The 18,516-nt window shown below is 42.8% G+C and overlaps 1 protein-coding gene across 1 annotated transcript in view; it reads left to right on the forward strand.

Annotated features, from left to right (window-relative positions):
- LOC308306797 (cadherin-12-like) overlaps window positions 1-18,516 on the forward strand; it is a gene marked incomplete at both ends in the record, with an annotated part of 155,622 nt that overhangs the window by 110,587 nt on the left and 26,519 nt on the right. Inside the window, 2 exons of the mRNA XM_080751839.1 lie at window positions 977-1,113; window positions 12,773-12,894. Coding sequence (XP_080607965.1) covers window positions 977-1,113; window positions 12,773-12,894 — 259 coding nt within the window. The remainder of the gene's footprint in view (window positions 1-976; window positions 1,114-12,772; window positions 12,895-18,516) is intronic.

Raw genomic sequence — 18,516 nt, forward strand, 5'->3', positions numbered from 1 at the left:
ACAGCAAATGGAGTAATCAGACCTGTGGTATGTGGGCTCCCAGACAGTTTTTTGATCTATGTACAAGGCTACCATGCCTATCGATGTGTATTTGAGAATTCCATTTTCAAATTGAAACAAGGTTTGTCTGAAGCACAGAAAAACTGCGTTCTGCCCAGAGGAGGGAATTTCAATATATCGACCCTTTCAACCCTTTGTGTAATATTCATCAAAGACACTCACAGCGAGCTATTTGGACAAGATCTTGTTCGGCTTCACGACTCCCCAGCAAACAGGGTTAAAGAATGACCCTGGGTAATTGGAAATTGAAATGGTGGAATTGGATGGAACTGAGGTCTTCTTGGCTGAGTTTCTCATGAATATTGCATTGGACTTCTGGTCTCATAATGATTGACTCAGGACGGTTGGGCAACAGGCAGTGTAGTGAGAGGAAGGAAAAGTAAACATACACCATACATATTTATGAGCAACTTTCTTTTAAGCTTTAACAGCGAAAATGGTGTGGGATGTGGTATGCCATTTGATTTCAAGATGGTGTTTTATAGTCCAGCTTTTGGGGTACTGGCCACATTTCACAGACGACGTGCCGCACCATCCGTCTGGGATTCTTTGTCATTTGTAGGTTGTGAGAGATTGATACTGTTTGATACAGCAGTGTGTTAAATTCATTTATGTGCTCCTGGCAAAACGTTTACTCAGCAATGCTGCGTGCGTGTGTGCGTGCGTGCGTGTGTGCACGTGCGTGTGTTTGTGTGCGCCTGTGGGTGCGTGCGTGTGTGCATGCGTACTAGAGTATGTACACTATTATGCAAAGTTCAGCATATTTCCTTGAAATTGCCATTCAGAGTGAATAATGAAGGCGACACCACGTTATATTACACCTAACTCATATGCAGTCCCAGGGGGGAAATAACCACTGGTTTAATTCTCTTGTTTGTGCGTGAAATGGCTGCCATTAACCCAACGTTCTGTGCAGGTATTCCATTGACTGGAAGAGTGACATGGACAGCTACTTCGACATCGACCCGGTGGAGGGCACCATCTCTACCAACGAGCCCCTCGACAGAGAGAGCATCGCCCAGCACAACATCTCCATCGTGGCGACCAAACTTAGTAAGTACGACAACATCATCGATTGTGATTCATGTCGGGGTTATTGTCCTTCGCCCGCCGTAATCTGTGTGACGGATTTAATACACTTTTACCTCAAGTCAATACTCCAATCCCATTTTGTCGGAAAGGTTTATGGGTGGCCATAAACCATGATGACTCTCCTGCAGGGTTTACGTTCAGGACATTGTCTGCTTTGACCGTACCAATCTCAACACACATTTTACCTTTTTTTTTTTCTTACAGCATGGCAACGAAAGTGTCTCACTGTGCAGTATGTCTGTCTGTCTTTCTGTCTGTATGTGTGTGCTGTATGTATGTAGTGTATGTAATACTGACTGCACTGGCAAGCTGTTATACCCTGTTTGAATTATTAACCACTTCTTCTCCATAGATTTGATATAAAGGTCATCTCTGAGAGCTTTCTCACACTTCAGGCTGAAGAGTTGTAGGCCTACTCTCTGAATGTTCTATTTGATCAATGTACATAATTGTAAGAATAAACATATCATTTAGTATTTCTGACACAGACGATTCACACCCGTTGAAGTGAGATTATTGAAAGGAATAAGTAAAAAAAATACAATTTAAATAAAAGGAAAACATAAGAGAAGTTGCTTTCTTCCCCCAAGCAATCGGTACGTATCTCAATTAGGAGCAGCTCTTGTTTCAGCTCCTCCTTGCCATGCAGTAAACCTACGACGCAAGCTTGTTTACAAAGCAGAACCCGGCAGGCAGAGACGTGTTAGACACTGCCAAGAAAGATTGAGCTTTTAAATAGGGACCGCTGTGACTTTAAGATGCATCGTCAAGCTAATTATCTTTTTATGAAGGAAGTGGAGCAAATTTCCCAGATAAATAAGCGAATCCATCGTCATCAAGTCATCAGATCTGCTATGAGCTGTCAAAGTCGTTATCTTGGAGGCTGGCTGGTGCTCAATCAAAATTACCCACTCTGTATGTTCATTAGAGCTGGCTGTGAAATAAAGGGCTGTCAAAACTTGAAGCTTTTATCACCCTGGAAACTACTATTAGCCACTTCCACTCAAGGTCATGGCTGATGAAATCAAAATACCGTTCTCGATATGTACACACGTGTGTGTGTGTGTGTGTGTGTGTGTGTGTGTGTGTGTGTGTGTGTGTGTGTGTGTGTGTGTGTGTGTGTGTGTGTGTGTGTGTGTGTGTGTGTGTGTGTGTGTGTGTGTGTGTGTGTGTGTGCTCGTAATGTATTTTGTCTGCATACAGCCTAATGAGCCATATGGTATAGTCTATCACTACAACACGCTGCACTTTTGCTCTAAACAGAGATACTTTCTTCCACTCATCCTAAGGAAAGCAAGCCTGTGACTATGCGTGCGTGTGTCTCAACAACACCAGCAGCCGACATGCGTATGTATCGATAGACAACATAGTTTTTTAGACATTACCAAAATTGCTATAAGTAGTGCTTTGCAATTAGCCTATTAGAACCGGTCATCATGGGAAAAGTGCTAATTGTCATAGCAAGACCTCTGCACCACTCACTATCATGTCAGCTGTCACATTCTCTCAGTATAAGCACTACAGTCGCCAGTCCAACCTTACAACATTACATGAAAGCCAAACACAACATGCAGGCAGTATGTAAATGAACACTAACCGGTGTACGTTGTATATTTGACTTAGCAATATGATTAGCGCTTTCTTTTAAAGCAAAGTCGTTCATGAGGTCGTAAAGAAATTCATTGAGGTGATATTCAATGGACAAGGTTAGATAGTTCAGTCTGTTGTCACTGACTGGCACTCACCAGTCTATGTTTGATAATTTCCAGTTTGCAAAATGATCTTTCCCTGCTGATGAGAAAGGGAAGAGATGTATTCTGTGAGCAATGTACACATTGGAAAACGCACAAGCTGTCAGTCATTAAGTAGTAGGATGTGAGCAGCTGCTCTCGTATTTGCATTTGATGACGCGTGTGACATCAAATTTGTTCTGTATCAACATAACATGAGACAGTGTGTAAAGAAAATGTGTGTAGCCTATTTATTCATTATGAATTGCTGCTCTGGACTACATCACGCTGGCGCTGCTACTGTACATGCATGTATCCCGCCGCTGGCCATCGTGTGCATGCGTGCGTGCGTGCGTGCGTGCGTGCGTGCGTGTGCCGTGCCTGCCTGCCTGCCTGCCTGTCTGTCTGATTTGGAAGATAATGGAAAGTGAGAACATTTTGCCTGTACTCGACTCCTCACTTCAGCAGTTTAACTCACTCACAGCCATTTACAATATGCTTGTGCGCCTATACTGCCAGGAATATTATTAATTTTTCAGAGTCACAGTAGATCTCCCTCATATGCATGACATTTTGGTAGGCTGTAGTCTATATAGTGTACACTAGATGTCGCCAACGATTATGGTCTCTGGCGATTGCTAGAAGGCCTCAAATTAGCAACCAGTCCATCCACTTAACATTAGCGTTAGCATGGAACGGCGCGGGACCCGTGCACGCCATACGTGCGCTTGATGGTCTAAAAAGTTTAGCGACTATGTGCCTTAGATGCCCAATAGACGCACAGACACTTCAAACCGGATCAAAATCCGACGTTTTGATCGTGAGATAGAGTGGAGTTGCTGTAATGGCTTCCAATGTAAAACATTATGGTTGTTTACTTTGGAGAAACGCTCGATTTCCGGTTTCCGGCGATGACGTCATTTCCATCGCAAAATCATTGCTTAAGCTTAAATGAACCTAGAATGGTCATGTATAGCTCTAAAAATGTCAAAGAAATACCCAAAAAATCAGAAAATGATCAGAAAGGCGACGTTTGGCGATCTGGCTGCCTCAGCCCTCCCCAAAATGGCGATTTTTGGCGATTTGGCTGTGAATCAGTTTTAATAGTTAGGTTTAGGATTATGGTTAGTGGTGATGATTAACTTTAGGGTTGGGTTAGAGATAAATGGAAATGAAAAAAAAAAAAGGAAATGAATGGAAAGCAGTCAAAAGTATTAGCAGCTGTGTGTGTGTGTGTGTGTGTGTGTGTGTGTGTGTGTGTGTGTGTGTGTGTGTGTGTGTGTGTGTGTGTGTGTGTGTGTGTGTGTGTGTGTGTGTGTGTGTGTGTGTGTGTGTGTGTGTGTGGGTGGGTGTTCAGTGTTCAGTGGTTTGTTGTGTTGGAATTTGGACAGGGAGGAGGAGGAGATATGATGGCGGTGGTGGTGGAGGGCAGACGGCTCAGCCTATCATGCCTGCCTCCAGGGGCATCATTTGGGGCATGGGGATGGCAATTGACACCCCCTAGTTTACCTTAAATTCAGTTATTTTATGCATATTGTCCACCATTGTTTTTGCAGATTCATCTGATTGTGTCCATCTACATGTAACAGTGTCATCATTTACAGTAGATAAGTGTTTGCAACCGTTAATTTATTAACCCCGTTCCTCCCTATTTTGGGAATGTCGTTATCGGCGAATATTTTCAAACTTTTTCTCTTTTCGTCCCCAAATAAACAGTGAAAATAGTTGATCTATAAGCTCTACAAGATCTACCGTCTTGTGGATACACTGTTCTCGCTATTTTAGAAATGGGGGTAACTTATTTCTTGCCAGCCCCTATTTCTTTCTGAAATGGCACCTCTGCCTGGCACGTGCATTGAGCAACGAAGGGCTCACAGCAGGATTGTATTTTGTGCAGACCTGGCCATATCAGTGGCCCCAAGCTCCACCCATGTGCTCTTTTTTTAACCCCCTTTCTTATCAACCTGCCCACGCTGGCTTCCCATCCGGATAGTGGGATCACAAGCCCACATCCAGCATTCCTTTAGACCACTGTCCTTGTACTTGTCACACACACACACGCACGCACGCACGCACGCACGCACACGCACACACAGATGCAGGGCTAGCTAGCTGTTACAAAAAGAAAAAAACTCCATGGTGCGGTGATACCTGCAGGGAGAGTATCTTTCTCATCTTTCCACATGTTCACTCAGAACCCAGCAGTTTCAATGCTCTCCTTTTGATTTCGGATTCTCTTTTGACCTTGGCTTGAGGTTTGCCAGTGTCTCCCCTTTATGGGGTCTTGTTGGCTGACTGTCACGGGTCCTCTGTGAAACATTGTATTTTATATCTTATTTTATTTCATTTGAAACTTTTTTGTTTTTGTTTATGTTGTCTCTGTTCTCATATGGTTTCAAACCATGCAGAGCAACAAACAAACAATATCGTCGCTGTCAGGCAGAAACCTCGCATCTCCAAGTCTATCTCCAATGTCTGTTTTTTGGTAAATTAAAGGCCTACTTCATCATTCACATGTCGCACAAAAGTAGTGAAAATAGCAGATCCACAAGCACACAACTCTTCACGATGCAAGGTAGTGTGTGCTTGTAGATCTGCCATTTTCACTATTTTAAATCCTTTTTAAAATAATAACCAAAAAAAGGAAGGTTTTGGACATACCAGGTTTCCACCCGACAACAACGATATACAATCGCAAAACCCAATGCTGCGTGAAGCCCACATAAACAATGGCTGGTTTGAGTGGAGGGCACAGCCGTGGAATAACAACAACATGACCTGTACCGCAATCCCCATCATCTTTCTCACAAGTGTACGTACAGTAACTACGCATTGTCTTTATTTATTGCCCCCACTAGAAGCCACTGAAGCCACCTCCTACAGTGCATAACATGGTCATTTACAGTAGCCTACACACAGTGGCTTTTCCGAGTCTGGAGACCCCAGCCTGTATCGCTGTAGAGCTGCACACACAAAGCCACCTATTGAGACACAGCCAGACACTGCAGTCATGCAGCAAAGGGAAGAGAGCACTGTGTGACGCGCTCGTCACAGAGGAGTCATGCAGCACAGGGAGGGAGAACTGTGTGATCTTATACACAGACACAACCATACACAGTGGTGTGAAGTAACTGTAAGTACAATTTTGAGATATTTGTACTTTACTTGAGTATTTCCAATTTCCAATACTTTTACCTCTACTCCACTACCAAATATTGTACTTTTACTCCACTACATGTATTTGAAAACTTGAGTTACTGATTACTTTGTAGATTTTGATTATTACAAAACATACATTAACCACTTCAGCCCCATATACATTTGCCGATCTACAAGCTCACAATGCATCGCATCGCGACGTATTGTGAGCTTGTACATCTGCTTTTTTCAAAATATCTCTTTACACATTTGAAAACTTCAAATAGGACATTCTGCATTTTTTAAGTACATTTTGATGCCAATACTTGTTTACTTTTACTCAGTACATTTTGAATTCCAGACTTCTACTTGTAACAGTATTTCTACATTGCAGTATTGATACTTTTACTTAATATGTGAGTACTTTTTCCACCACTGGTCAAACAGCAAAGGGGGCATGTGTGTTGCTGTACACAGAGCAGCAGAGGTAGTCTTACTTAAGCAACAATATCAATACTGCAATGTAGAAATACTCTGTTAGGGTGCCCTCACACCAAAATACCTAGAGTGGAATCCACCAATGCATTTCAATGAGAATGCAGCGCCGCGGGAACTAATTTACAGTAGGGGGTGCTGTCACGCGCCCCTCATGCACGCGCGCGCAACATTTTGCGGTTTTATGCGGTTTTGATCGTGTTTTATTCGGGTTTCCGCAGTCTATTTTTTAGCTAAATATAACACAATCGGGAACGGCTTTCCTTACATCTCCACATGCACCATCCAGCAAGATAGTCTGGATTTCTTAGTACCAACAGTCAGACAACAAGTGCCAGTTTCATAAAATCATTCAGTTCCCAGAGCTTTTCAGTTGATCTACTTAGTTACTTTACACCACTGTCTACAACAGCAAGCATGATGGTTCCCAAACTTTTTAGCCCGTGAACCAAGAGACATTAAACGGTAGGGTACCCTGTACCAAACAAGTAGTGAAAATAGCAGATCTACAAGCTCACAACGAGTTGCTTCGCACTGCGTTGTGACCCATACAACGTGTCCGCCACATCGGTCCCGACCCCAGTGTTAGGAAAGAGCTGGTTCTGGTACACCATAGCCATTAGCCACTAGCCCAAACATTAGCCAGGCAGCACAGCAGCATAGCATAGCATTCATCATTACAAGTCTATATAATATAGCCACGACTCACCAGTGAGGACGCCAGGGCTAGCAGAGGGCGATGTTTAATGCCTTTATAACCTAGGTTGTGTTGTCTTGGTGTTCTGTTTATATTCCTTTATGCCCGTGTTGTTATAATTCACCGAGTCCAAGACGCACTGTAGTACGCACAGTCAGACAAGTTAAAAGGGAAGTCCTTTGAAAGCCATTTCCTCTCTAAACAGTGCCCAGAAGCACATTTCAAAACAAGAGTCTTTCTTTTTTTTTGTCTATACAATCGATCATTCAACACATGTTTATTTTGAAATTGTACTGGAAATAGAAGTAGCCAATAGCTCCTACTTCACGCCACTGATGTCAGAGCCTCTACTTGCCGAGGGGCAATATTTTTCCCCCAACCCCCCTTTAGGGGGTGCGGTGGGGGGTGCGGTGGGACGTGGGGGAGGGGGTGTGGCCGCACCTCCAGCACCCTTACTTCCCTCGGGTATGTGAGAATGGAGCGTTTTTTTGCTAGTAGAGCATTTCTGCAAAAAACGCTTCATTCTCACTGAAATGCATTGGTGGATTCCACTCTAGGTATTTTGGTGTGAAGGCACCCTTACAAATAAAAGTCTGGAATTCTAAATTTACTTGAGTAAAAGTACAAAAGTATTGGTATCAATGTGTACTTACAATACCAAAAGTAGAAAGTACTGATTATGCAGAATGTCCCATTTCATTGTTTCAAATGTATAAAAATAATGTGATAATAGCAGATCTAGCTCACAATGTGTCACATCGGCTGTCAGAAATGTTTAAAGGACTGAAGTGGTTAATGTATATTTTGTAATAATAAACTACAAAGTAACTAGTGACTAAAGTTTTCAAATAATTCTAATGGAGTAAAAAAAAAAAAAGACAACATTGCCCCCTGTGATGTAGTGGAGTAGAAGTAAAAGTACAATACTTGAGTAAATGTACTTAGTTGATTTACACCACTGCAGAGCAGTCGTACAGCCAAGGGAGAGCATCTGTGTTGCTGCACCGTGTCACTGACTCTACATAGCAGATGGCTATGGGGCAAAAATAAATAAATGTACTTCTTAATAAATACATTCACAAATGTCTCTAAGACTATCTGCGTTGATTATTCTGTTATTAAACCACTTTAAACTAACTAAATTACAATGCAAATTAGAACAGAATTATCGCTTTCATCAGGTATTCCCCCTATCTTTTTTTTTCTATAATTTTTATCCCACGATTTTGTAACCCATTTTCACCCAGTGCCAATTGCCTATGTAATCCTGGTCTCTGCTCTCCCTCTGCCGCGACTAGGGAGACGATGGACAAACCTCATGCTTCCTTCAATGCATGGTTAGTCCAAGTTGTTTCTTTTCTCCTGACAGGGGGGATTTCCCTGCGATGGACGTAGCGCGTGGAAGGAACACATTATTCCAACCAGTTCCTTTCCCCCCCATCAGGCGCCCCGGCTGGCGTTATTGAGACCAGGTTTACTGCATGTTTTTGTGAGGGTATCAGCCTTAGGAGACATGGGGAGAACATGCAAACTCCACACAGAAAGGCCCCACCTAGGGTGTGGGCGCTGATGATGTGGAGGGAGGGACACGCCCCCAGCACCCACAACGTCCCCCGGTGGGAATCGAACCCAGGACCTTCTAGCTGTGAGGCGAAGCGCTAACCACTGCGCAACCGTGCCCCTGTACCCCCCCTATCCCCCCTATCTTGAGGAATGTATTATTCTCCCGGTTCAGTAGGTCAGCACAGGTGCAAAGTATTATTAGTAATCATCATCATCATGCCTGTTGCTAAGGTATGGCAAAATGACTGACGCCTGATGCTACATGGAGCAGTTATGCTGCAAAAGGAGAGCCCATGTGTCACGACACAGACCAGTCATACAGAGCTGGAGGACTTGTAAAGAATAGCAGTAGTTGTGTCTTTTGAAATGCAGTGGTGCTTTTAAAGAGATGCACGTATGTAACTTTAATGTGGAAAGACAAAAAAAAGTAGCTGAGTGTAGTATGTCTTGCGTGATGGTTTGTTTGATTTGTTAGATTTTGTAATTAAACTCGCCAACATTGTGCATCTTTGTGTGTAGACACACACACACACACACACACACACACACACACACACACACACACACACACACACACACACACACACACACACACACACCACACACACACGCTTGCATGCGTGCATGTCTGTAATGTAACTTCTCCTTTTAATTACACCATCAATCCACACTTTGAAGCTACCTTTCCTTCCCCATATCTGCAGCCTTTTAATATGCCTGTGGGTTGATTCCATAAAAAAGCTGGAAGGTTTTCAATAAAAACGATTTAATTATCGCATTACATCCAGTAGAAAAGCCACATCAGACAGCCATATTTAGGGTTGACCACTCAAGCAACGCAGGACAGATTCAATAAAGTAAAACAAGCATAATGGTGTTGTTGAAATGCTGACTCCAGTGCAATTTCAATAAAAAAAACACTATACCATTGCTCCATCTAGTGGAGTGAAAGATATATTACTCGCCACAGGCCAAGCAACTCAGCAGATACTTATGGAGACAAGCCCGGCGGCTGATAGAGGATGATGGGGAAAGATAACCCGCCGTGTACCCGGCTATCTTAAACAGCTATGACTTTCAGAGACAGCGTTTTTATAGCTTTCTGATGACCCAGAAGGTGTTAAACCGTTGAAAATTGAGATCAGAAAATCTGATGATCCAATGCCAAAATAAATACATACATATTTTTTTCCTTGCCTCACATCGATGTTAGTCTTTCTTTCAGTTGGTGCACAGCACCAAAAAGGAAAACCTCTGTACTTTATTTATTTATTTTATTTTTTTTACCTCTGTGTCGAAGATTGCTTTTTCCATCAAGGTCACTGACAGGTTGACAACTGAGGCATGGCTGCATCTCCAATCCCCCAGTGAGGCTGAGCTGCAGACATCCACCCACCCCCAACTGTCCCCCTGTATCCTCCTCCACCCCCTGTGCATACACACTCACACAATCCCATGCATCCTCGTGCACGCATGCATGCACGCACGCACGCACACACTGCATGCTGAGTGCACACTAAGCCCTTCACCGCTATAGAGCCTATAGCCTTATTCCCATCAAATCCATAAGGTTTACCTTGCTTTCGGCTTTGGCACAAAGAAAGGAACATCCCCCTAGTGTGTCGTCCCCCCCCCCCCCCCAACACACACACACACACACACACACACACACACACACACACACACACACACACACACACACACACACACACACACACACACACACTCCCTCCTGCTACAAATTCACGTCACTCCAAGCCGGTCACATAACTTTTTTCTCAGAACTTGTGCACCTCCAGATGTCCCGACTCTCTGAACAATAGTTTGAGAAGCCTTTCCAGTTCAGTCATCTGGATTCTATAGAAGCCAGCATGCAGGGATGTGCTGGGCCCTTGATTCAGCCCGGGAAAAAGAGTTGGAGAGGCCCTCATTGCGCGCTATAGAGAGATCTCTCTCTATAGCGCTGCTGCTTCTCAAAGATTTGCCATTTCAGATCATGACAAGTGACAAGTCAGTGGGCAAATTACATGAATTAGCCCTATATTTCGTTGTTGTTGGGTGGAAACCTTGTATGTCCAAAACCGTTTGTTTTGTTTTGTATTTATCAAAAAAAAAAAATGATTTAAACTACCTGTAGTGAAAACAGCCGATCTACAAGCACACAACCGGCCGTTCGGGAGTTGTCCCGCTTTTCCCAATGGCCAGCACGTCCCTGCCAGCATGTCTTCTGTGGAAGCACGTTGCGCAGCGAAGATAGCCTATACCTGTAGTCCATTTTTTAGGTATTATTTTGAGATTAGAGCCTTTGAAGATTCAGATTCACTTCATTGTCACGTATGCACTGTACAGGTACTGTACATCCACATGAAAAAAACTAGTCTAGTACGCTCTTTGTCCGTACAGCTGCCGTACCGGGTTGTGAAGCTGCTTGTCAGGAGGCTCGTTGTTGTGCCTCTGTGAAAGTCCCTGATGCTGTTGGGTCTCAGGCCGGATTGCTTCAGTCGCCTGAGTCCGTGCAGGTGCTGTTCTTTTCATGACTGCAGTGACATGGCAGTCCCAAGTCAGGTCCCTCTCGATGTTCATCCTCAGATATCTGAAGTGACGTGGTCAAAATGAGCAACATGTCTCCAGAAGCATCTTTCATAGAAGCCTAAAGGTCTTGGATATCGGCGTTGTCGGGTGGAAACCTTACTGTATGTCCAAAACCGTTTGTTTTGTATATATCATTTAAACTATAGTGAAAACAGCCGATCTACAAGCACACAACGCATCGCACCGCGAGGCGTTGTGTGCTTGTAGATCAGCTGCTTTCACTACTTTTGTGTGATGGCCCTGTATGATGAAGCAGTGCTTTACTTTGCAAAAAAATCACAAATTTGAAACTTGGAGATACAAGGTTTCTGCCCGACAGTGACGATATCCAAATGTTGGTGATCTCTTCAACTAGTTGGTTAACAGCAGGACCAACATCATAATGTTATGCTACTGTGTGTGTGTGTGTGTGTGTGTGTGTGTGTGTGTGTGTGTGTGTGTGTGTGTGTGTGTGTGTGTGTGTGTGTGTGTGTGTGTGTGTGTGTGTGTGTGTGTGTGTGCCCCCGCGCGTGTGCGGGCGGTCCTTTCACACTTCACACATTAGGATTACATAGAACATTTTCAGTCGGTAGATTTTATTCTTGCTTTAAACCGTCCTTTCCGAAACAGGAGATTTGTGTGAGTACGTATCGCACTTTGGCAGCCCCATGGGTTCCATAATTAATATGCTTTAAAGCTAAAGCGCCGTGACAAAAGCTTGTTCATTTCCTATAGGGATGCTGTAAACAGTTTAATAATGTTGCGAGGAGAGGACATGCTTCATCTCTACCTCACTATATCCCTCCCATCATCACTTAACAATACAATACATTTTTTGTTTGCTTGCTTGCTTGTTTGTTTGTTCAATTTTGGAGGGATTTTTGTTATTTATTTACTTTTGTCTATAGTGACATGCCCTACATAGGGATGTATGGTTGAAAGCGGTGAATGCAAGTATGTTTGCAGACATGACGTGAACACACACCAGCCATGTAGCTGACTCTCCTATCTAGAGACATTCTGAACTATTGAGCATTAGTGGTATTATTGTATGCTTTAACTATTGAAAATATTTGCCACGCTGTGAGCTTGTAGATCTCCTATTTGTCAATAGCTAAAGCATAATATATTGGTTGAAGCAGTTCAAGTCTAACGCACTTGTGACTTGTGTATGCTCTGCTAATGTCAAACCCTTACAATGTTTGGCTTGGAAATAATGTAAATACTGAGGCTATCCACCTGATGTCAGTAGTACAGTGTGATAAAGTTTCACCAGTCATTACCCAGCCTGCTGCAGTGGCTTGCTGGAAACAGTGAAGCGGCTGAGTGATGTTTCAGGAAACCTGGTGTGAATGAGCAGTACGGCTGTGTGTGTAATGTTATGTATACAACATGGCATGACATCAACATCCTTTTTTTCTTTCAGACAGTCCAGTGTTGACCAGTCGAGTGGCCGTTACTGTCCATGTGTTGGACATCAACGAATTCTTCCCAGAGCTGGCTGTCCCTCATGAAACCTTTGTGTGTGAAAATGCAAAAATAGGACAGGTATGTTCAGGCTTGTCTCCCCTTTCTCTGTCTTTCTAGTTAGTCCTACTCGATTTAACCAAACCCTATGCGTCAGGGCCAGGTCTTAAACGGGGGGTCCGGGGGTCCAGGTCTTAAATGTGGGGTCCGGGACCCCTACGGGGGTCCCCAGAATTACTACAGGGGCTCCACCAAATCTTTGTGTGAATGATAGGATAACTAAAACATGTTACTAACACAACCGAACAATAATATGTTCAGGAGCTGGCCATTATTGTTGTAAAAACGCTGAACTTTGAACCGTTGAAATCCTGTCTCTCACGCTACCTCTGTTCTCCAATGCAAGTGGATGGGACACAGAAGTACAGCGAGACTTGGTGAGAGACAGGATTTCAACGGGAGTTCAAAGTTCAGTCTTTCCTAAAGGTAGGAAAGCCGGTTTCCCCTGAAATTCTCCTTTAAGTATACACCACTGTCCGTCAACGTGTGGTCACGTTGACTCTTAACAAAGGGTAGAGTTTATCTATCTATCTATCTATCTATCTATCTATCTATCTATCTATCTATCTATCTATCTATCTATCTAAAGAAAAACTAGCCTAAAGAAAAACAAGCGTGAGCCATTCACAGAGTGGCCATGAAATGTCTATTTGGGAACGGTTGTGGCGTGTTTCTGTGGTGGTTGATGGAAACAAACGACCATGGGGGGCATTTTTACTACCCATGTTGTTTTGAAATACACAACACTGTACTCTCTGACATAAATGCTGATGTCAGCGCAGTGGTTTCTACACAGCCTGGAACAAACAGCAGACAGGGCCAACGCTGTCTGCCTCAAGGACACGTCAAGCAGGGTTGTACGCTTCACTTTTTTATTTTTTTATTTTTTTAAGTTAATCTGTGACTTTTCAGGTCAAAGGACAGTTTCTCAACAAAACATAAGCTACTCCGATCCGCCCAGTGCGCCCACCTCATTTGACCAAATGTCCTCTATCGATTATTCACTCCATGGAGACTTCAATTCATTCATATTTCTTGTTTTGTTTTTGTCGCTTTTCCAAGCCAATAATTTGAGTAATTTGAATAATTTGACTTTTTGACTTTTTTTACCTTTGACAGCCCCCCAGAAACCCCTGAACAGAGGTTCTGCCGAACAAATCTGCGAATTATTTATAAACATGTTTAAAAAAAACAAAGCCCACATGATAACAACACGTAATGGAGTGCTCGGTACAGCGTGTATATTGATCCTGCAGAGGTCGACGTTCTTACTTTGAGGACGCGGCGGGGAGATCTCCTCCATTCGTTTCCGTGCGGCGAAGCAGGGAAAAGAGCGATAGGGAAGCGGCGCCCGAGCGTGATTGAGTCCGCGATCCACGAACAGAAACCTAGACGCTTGTAATCCAGCCATGTTGGTTGTGCTTCTTGTTGATTTTCTACTCCGTGTAGTGAAGGAGGGGCTCCTGAGCCAACCATGCAGCTAGAATGTAAGTGAACGGCGCGGCCTGCTGGAAACTACGAGGATTACACCCACTACCAGAATGGAAGGGGGAAAAAGTTTTAACCCTTTCAGATGGATCCAAGAAGACACAGAGAACAACGGCCGATCGTTTTTTTTTTTATAATTATCATTTATATCAAAAGTCCGGGAAAGTACGAGCGGCGCAGTGGGTGGTCCGGACAAGTACGGGCAAGTACGGCCCGGCTTAGAAAGTGTTAACTTAAGTAATAGCAAATAATACAAATAGCCAATCTAACGGCTTGTGAGCTTGTAGATCAGCTATTTGAACTATTTACAATTATTTCAAAATAGTAAACAAGGCAAGACGTTTAGGGATAAGGGGTAAGGCATGGACGAAAATAGGGCCCAAAGTGTCTCCATAGGGAACAAAGCAGGTTCTTTGTGTCTCCATAGACTGTTTTCCTGAGCACTCACATGTAGAGGGCGCAGTCAGCCATACTGTATTGTGTGGTGCAACTCTAGTCTGTTGATACGCTGGACGAGGAGTTACAAAGATCTTTGCCAGAAGTGGATAAAAAATATCAACCTAAAGGACTTGCGTGTTTTGTCTTGATTTCCCTGGTTGTATACTGGTCAATGTTATTTATTTTGACCATGCTCATTTATTCATACTAAACTGTCAGGGATTTTGGGTTGCTTCTTTTCACATTAGACAGTGACTTGGACCACATTGAAAAATTGGAAATCAGTCTATAGGGAACCACTGCTGGTCATAAAGTGATTGGCTTAAGAATGCAACAAAAACAAAATATATCGTCACTGTCGGGCAGAAACCTCGTATCTCTAAGTTTCAAATGTGTAAATTTTTTCGCAAAGTAAAGCACTGCTTCATCATACAAGGCCATTGCACAAAAGTAGTGAAAACAGCTGATCTACAAGCACACAACGCCTCGCGGTGCAAGGCGTTGTGTGCTTGTAGATCGGCTGTTTTCACTACTTTAAATCATTTTAAAAATGATAAATACAAAACAAACAATTTTGGACATACAAGGTTTCCACCCGACAACGACGATATCCTTGGGGTGAACTATCCCTTTAACCCCTTAAATCTTGTAAACCATTTTCTTCTTTTTTAAATGAAAACTGTTTAGACTGATTTAGAACACATTTGTAGAATTGGCCTCAGGTCTACATTTTGTTGATGCTATATCGGGAAGAAATTGGGCTTCTTCCTTACTTCCTTCATAGGCGTTGCCAATGATATAGTCAGGGAATTTTGATAAAACCCTGGGAATAAATTCCTTACCAAACAATTTCTTCACCAATGTGTTCATAAAGGTGTCTAGTAACATATCTAACAAAGATTGAAATTCAACATCCCTAGCAAAATGTTTGACAGCTAGGGTAATTCTGGGTCTCATTCACTTACTATAATCACTGCCAAAAATCTGCTTTAAATGGGGTGTGAGGGGTCTAACTAGGTGTTTTTAATTATTCTGAATCCATTGCAATCATTTGTTTTCATTTTGTTTTTAGCCCAAAGAATGTTTTTTGTGCAAAACAAATGCTTGCAATGGATTCAGAATAATTAAAAAACACCTAGTTAGACCCCTCACACCCCACGTAAAGCATATTTTTGGGAGTAATTTTTTCCCTTATAGTACAGTAAGTGAATGAGACCCAGAATTACCCAAAAACAAAACATTTTGCTAGGGATGTTGAATTTCAATCTTTGTTTGATATGTCACTAGATACCTTTACGAACACATTGGTGAAGAAATTGTTTGTTAAGGAATTTATTCCCACATTTGACAGTTATTCTGTTAATTTTCCCTAACTAATACTAACTAGCTCTTACCCGTTCAAAGATATGAGCTCCAAAATGATCTGCAGTGTGTGGGTTATGGGATGTGCACTGTGCACACAGTATATGAGGGATGGAAAGTAACTTTAACTGGTGCTTGCATGATGTAGGAGCATCAATGTAAGAAACCCGTTTCGTTTAATGGCTACAGAGATACTGTCCCCCCCCCCCCAGCCCGCCCGCCCACCCGCCTGCACACACACCCGCCTGCCTGCACACACACACACACACACACACACACACACACACACACACACACACACACACACACACACACACACACACACATACACACACACACACACACACAGAGCTGGTTAAACATTTTGCCTCAAGCTAGATGCAGAATAGATGTGCCTCATGCTAGATGCAGAATAGATAGTAGATACACCATAAAAATGCTAATATACAGCATACAATTTGTGAAAGTGACAAACGGGCTTCACAGTTATGTCAGGTGTGTTCAGAGGAAAAATCTGCTTCTCATTTAAAGCTTTTCAGTTGCTCATGAGACGTAAGGGAGCCACACTTTTGTTTCTCATGTGTGCTTCATTAGAAGATCAGATATTGCTCTCCTTGAAGCTCCTTGTAGATCCTAAAGGTGCTTTAGGATCTTTAAGGAGCTTCTCATTTGGAGCCATGTTTGAGAAGAATTTGAGTATCTTATTCTGAGATTACAGGGAGTGAGAGACGAGATGTAGGGGAGCACTCTCTATTGACTCATTAGTGTATCCTATATTACTCTCATATTGAGCCAAATATGAGAAATAATTGAGTAGCTTTATTTGAGATGATAGGAGCAATACATGAGACATAGGTGAGAGCTCTCTGATGGCTCATTTAAGTCTCTTAACTGTGACCCAAGATTCTTACTTTGAGCCATTAATGAGCAATAATTGAGATTTAATTACCCAGAACCTTTTTTTCTCACTTGGAGCTGTAAATGAGATACAGTATACATGCAGATATTTTGATATAAAAACAATACAATAATTTCCTTCAATAAAACTTTATTTAATTTCCTTCAATAAAACTTTATTTTCTGTAAGGTGGCTGAAGATGAAGTGCTTTTAACAGTAGTCTTTTAAAAGACTACTTTGGAAAAGGTTTGGGTTGTGTATTTACCTTGCCATGATGTAACTCTAAGGTGGCCAAGAAAACAATACATTTTAGTTATACAACAACCCAAACTACGACCAAAGTGGTCTTTTATTCCAAATAAAATAAAAACAAACATCACAGTTCCTCCCCTTACTACTCATGAATGCAGTGCCAAACAAGAAAGTGACCCTAATCAAATCAATGTGACCAAAACAGTCACTGCTACTTAAGTCAAATACATGAAAAAAAAAACACATGCAATAATACTTAACTAATTAAATGCGCACAGCTTAAAAGTTCACTTAAGAGTGCAAAGTGCCCATTGGTCAGTGCAAAAAGCAGAAGTGACATGTACTCCCAGCAAAACCGGACAGGAACAAACAGTCAGTGATAACTATTCCAGTTATAAGTTACAGTTATCCTTACCAAACGACCGTTGTGTTTCATTGTATAATGTGAGGACAACATTCACGAAGGACTGCCAGTCTCTCACGTCTCCGTCCTGGGTAGATGAATCTATCTGTTCCTCTGTCTCTTACTCCAGTATCCGAGGATCTCGGGTGGGAGTTCTTAAAGATTGTATTAAGTTTCCTGCACCCTGGCCAATTCCTCCACCCCTGCAAGGAGAACCCAACAACGGTGTCCGCCTTCCTCACCAGTCTGTTGAGGTTGAAGGTGTCACCCGCTCAGTTGTTCCTCCCCAGCACGTTATTCCAAAGAAAACTGCTCCACTTGCCATACCAGATTGGTAGAACATCTGTAGCATCCTGTTGCACACGCCAAACGATCCCGTCTTCTCAGGAAGAGCAGGCTGTTCTTACCCTTCCTGTGAATCGCCTCTGCGTTGTGCGACCAGTGTTTCCACGGACACCGCCTTCCATCCAGCTTCGGTGCCATACCGTAAGACATAGTCTGCAGACAGGGAAGATGAAATTAGCTATATAAGCACAGTCAACATGTTTTCCCCACGCCAGTGATGTCGTTCGAACCTTCTCTCAGTCAGTGGGGGAAAATAAAAGATACAATGTTACATTAAACCCTGAGACACAATCTCTTCCATTGAAATAACCAAAGAGTTAATGATCGTTTCGGCCTACACCTGCCACTGTTCAGCGACTGTTGCAGCGCAGCTATCTACAAGACTCTTATTAAGAAGGACCCAGAAGGGGCACTGTTTGATGTAAAGTCATCAACAAAACTTCCAGCTAAACCTTCA

This window comes from Nannobrachium achirus (genome assembly GCF_963921795.1).
Source record: "Nannobrachium achirus genome assembly, chromosome: 21".
Lineage (NCBI taxonomy): Eukaryota > Metazoa > Chordata > Actinopteri > Myctophiformes > Myctophidae > Nannobrachium > Nannobrachium achirus.